This window comes from Rhagoletis pomonella, unplaced genomic scaffold, assembly GCF_013731165.1.
Source record: "Rhagoletis pomonella isolate Grant_MI unplaced genomic scaffold, Rhpom_1.0 Rhpom_scaffold_07377, whole genome shotgun sequence".
Lineage (NCBI taxonomy): Eukaryota > Metazoa > Arthropoda > Insecta > Diptera > Tephritidae > Rhagoletis > Rhagoletis pomonella.
The window spans coordinates 3842-7641 of NW_023465904.1; the positions used below are offsets into that span (position 1 = coordinate 3842).

Here is a 3800-nt window from a genome sequence, read left to right on the forward strand (position 1 = left end):
CCAGTCCCATATGACAAATCCTGTGTTGATACAAGAACTAGTTGAAAGCTCAAATGCGCCTACAATGGGCAATGTTTTCTAGGCCGTCTTCAGACGCTAATCTGAAGGCGTTTAGCGATTGGCTTTTCGACTTGGCAGACGCTGCCAGCAACGTTACATCAGTTCTTTCTGCTAGCAATCCTGAGTCGGAGAAACGCAAAGCTCATCGGGTAAGTGTTCATGCGGAGGAGAAGAATGCTAGCAGAGAATTCACCGAACGGGTTAAACCCAAATTATCATGCTATTTATGCAAAGAATCTCATGTTATTTTAAAATGCGATAAGTTCAAAAACTTAGGTTATGACGAAAAATGGAATGAGGTACGTAGGTTGCAGCTTTGTAGGTTATGTTTACGAAAACACGATGCGAGAAGCTGTCGTGAGAGGAAAGCATGCGGCGTGAACGGTTGCACCTACAAACATCACCCGCTTTTACACAAAACCTTCGATGCTCAAACAGCAATGGTGGCTCATCACAAAGAAGTAAGTAACACGCTTTACCGTGTTGTACCAATAACGATTTATGGAAGAGGCACGTCATGTGACGTTTATGCCCTTTTAGACGATGGATCCGGCCCAACTCTTATTGAGAAAAGTGTGTTGCAACGTTTGCAGGTGCAAGGTGCTAAAGCAGATTTGTGTCTTAAATGGACAGACGGCACGGTACGTGTACAGCGGGACTCCGATAGGATCGATTTAGATGTATCGCCGCGTGGGAAGCAAAAGAGGCTTACTCTGCGTAACGTACGCTCCGTGGATGCGCTTGATCTTCCACTTCAAACAATGGATATTACGGAGCTTGCAGGATTACATAAACATCTAAGAGGAATTCCAGTTGAGTCATACCGCAACGTTGTGCCACAATTAATAATTGGATTAAGCAACAAAAATGTGATGATGCCACTTAAGTTTCGTGAAGACAAAGCGCATGAGCCAGCTGCCACCAAAACCCGCCTTGGATGGACCGTTTATGGTGTCATAAATACCGACGAACAACAGAACGTTGACAATATGCAGCTACATGTTTGAGAGTGTGATGACGATGTAGCCTTGCAAAAGTTGGTCACAGAGTACATGTCCCTGGAGAAAAATTGTAATGGCCGGGAAAATAATCAGTTTCAAAGTACAGAGTTAAATGAAATGCGAGGCAACGTTAAGCGCAAGGGAGAACATTTCGTAGCAAAGCTGCTATGGAAGTCGGAGAGCACTACTATGCCAGACAACTATCCCGTGGCTTTGCGTAGACTCACATGCTTCGAGAGAAAGTTAGAATCGTCTCCCGATCTTAGGTTACTTGTAAATGAACATATTCGCTCAATGGAGGAAAAGGGGTACATTCGCAAATTAAGCACAAGCGAGATTTCCGCCTATCATCCTCGGAAGTGGTATTTGCCAATATTTGCGGTGCGAAATCCAAATAAACCACAGAAGGTCAGAATAGTGTGGGATGCAGCTGCGGAGTACAAAGGGCTCTCCTTGAATTCATGCCTGGACAAGGGCCCTGACTTATTGACCTCTCTCTTTGATGTTTTACTTAATTTCCGGATAGGGAAAATTGGGTTGTGTGGCGATATCTGCGAAATGTTTCACAGAGTGCACATCGATGAAGAAGATCAGCAGTCGCAGCGTTTCCTGTGGAGAAACTGTGAGGATGCTCGTCCACCAGATGTCTACATGTTGTTAGTGATGAGTTTTGGGGCAAGCTGTTCGCCATCCCTAGCTCAAGTTGTGAAAAATATAAACGCTTTAGAGTTCGCCGATACGCACCCAAAAGCAGCTAAAAGTATTTTGGAGAGGCATTACGTCGATGATATGCTCGACAGCGTTGATACGATTGACGAAGCGGTTCAATTGGCTACGAGTGTTCGTGCGATCCACAAGCACGCAAATTTTCATATTCGAGGTTGGCTATCCAACTCCACAGATGTCGTCGAAGCATTAGGGGAAGCAGGCGATGCACGCGAATTTTGTGGCGCTGCCAAACGAGTAGATCAGGTAGTTGAAGCAAGTAAGGTGCTAGGCATGTGGTGGCAGACGTCTGATGACACACTCACATACAATTTAAAATTCACGAAGGCCAACGATGAAATTCTGCGAGGAGCTAAGCTTCCAACAAAGAGGGAGCTGTTAAGATTGCTGATGTCTATATTTGACCCGTTGGGGCTATTAACCTTTTTCTTAATCGACGCTAAAATTCTACTTCAGAAGGTATGGCGAAGTGGTATAGGATGGGACGATTCTATACCGGAGCAGTTGTCAGGTGAGTGGATGAAGTGGTTATCCTTTCTTCCACAAGTTCAAAATATGAAGGTGCCCAGATGCTATTTCAGTATAGCGAGCAGCCAAGCAAGCAATATCGAGCTGCATGTATTTGTAGACGCTGGCGAAAACGCTTACGCCGCGGTAACGTATCTGAGGATCGGGACAGGTGAGGACGTCGAAGTGTCGTTGGTGTTCCAAATCGAAGGTCGCACCTTTGCGCCCTGTATCTATACCTCGAATGGAGCTGCTCGCTGCGGTGATGGGTGCGAGGCTAGGGAATGCGGTGGTAAAAGCACTCGACTGCAAAATCGATCGTGTGCGCTATTGGACGGACTCCAAAACCGTTCTCTCGTGGTTGCGCTCCGAACGTAGAGGATATAAGCAATTCGTTATGTTTCGAGTGGGAGAAGTGCAGGAGTCTACCGATATATCACAGTGGAGCTACGTGCCTTCGAAATTGAACGTCGCCGACTTAGGAACGAAGGCGACCCCAGTACCTGATTTTTCGATGGCTGGACAATGGACCTCCGGACCTGCGTTCCTCCGTCAGTCAGTTGAGACATGGCCAAGCTTTGAAAGCAATCAACAAGAAGATGGACAGCACGAGCATGGGGAACTACGACCAGAACTAGTCTCAATTAATGTAGTAGAAGATCAGCCTTTGATAGATCTTAGCCGTTTTTCAAAATGGGAACGCCTACACCGAAGTGTGGCGTACGTTAAGCGATTTGTAAATAAGTTAGGTGGCATCCCTATTAGAGGTAGCCTTAGCACCGACGAGTTAGCCTGGAGCGAGACCTATTTATATCGCCTTGCCCAACCCCAAGCCTTTCATAAAGAAATTAAAATGCTGCGTCAGAACCCAGCATGCTCCATGCCTAAAACAAGCCCTATACGTAAACTCTCGCCGTTTTTAGACCAGAAAACGACAGTAAGAATGCGCAGTCGACTAGAAAGAGCAGATTTTATAAATGATGATATGAAAAACCCAATCATACTACCGAAAGTGCATATGATCACTAGACTGATAGTCGACTGGTATCATAGAAGGTGGAAACATTCAAACCATGAGACCGTAATCAATGAACTGTTTCAGAAGTTCTACATACCAGGGTTGAGAACGTTATTACGGTCGGTGCGAAAACATTGTCAAGTGTGCAAGATTAACGAGGCTCGTCCGCATTCACCCGAGATGGCCGACCTGCCTGAAGCACGGTTGTCGCCCTACACCCGACCGTTCACCCACGTAGGGGTGGATTTTTTTGGACCTTTCTTGGTTACCATCGGAAGGCGCACTGAAAAGCACTATGGTGTGGTGTTTACATGTATGACGTGCCGCGCGGTGCACGTCGAAATGGCATACAGCCTGACCACCAGCTCCTGTTGTATTGTTGTGCGCAACTTCATCGCACGAAGAGGGACTCCGAGACAGTTCTTTAGCGACAACGGAACAAATCTGAGAGCGACGGAAAAAGAGCTGCGAGAATCGCTATCGCAAGT

At 46.3% G+C, this 3800-nt stretch overlaps 2 protein-coding genes across 2 annotated transcripts in view; both read left to right on the forward strand.

Moving 5' to 3' along the window:
• Window positions 1-1145, forward strand: part of LOC118755786 — a gene marked incomplete in the record, with an annotated part of 2523 nt that extends 1378 nt beyond the window's left edge. Inside the window, 1 exon segment of the mRNA XM_036490603.1 lies at window positions 48-1145. Coding sequence (XP_036346496.1) covers window positions 48-1067 — 1020 coding nt within the window.
• LOC118755785 overlaps window positions 1-3112 on the forward strand; it is a 6947-nt gene extending 3835 nt beyond the window's left edge. The window contains exon 2 of the mRNA XM_036490602.1: window positions 2349-3112. Coding sequence (XP_036346495.1) covers window positions 2349-2672 — 324 coding nt within the window. The 3' untranslated portion in view covers window positions 2673-3112. The remainder of the gene's footprint in view (window positions 1-2348) is intronic.
• Window positions 3113-3800: the final 688 nt, after the last annotated feature.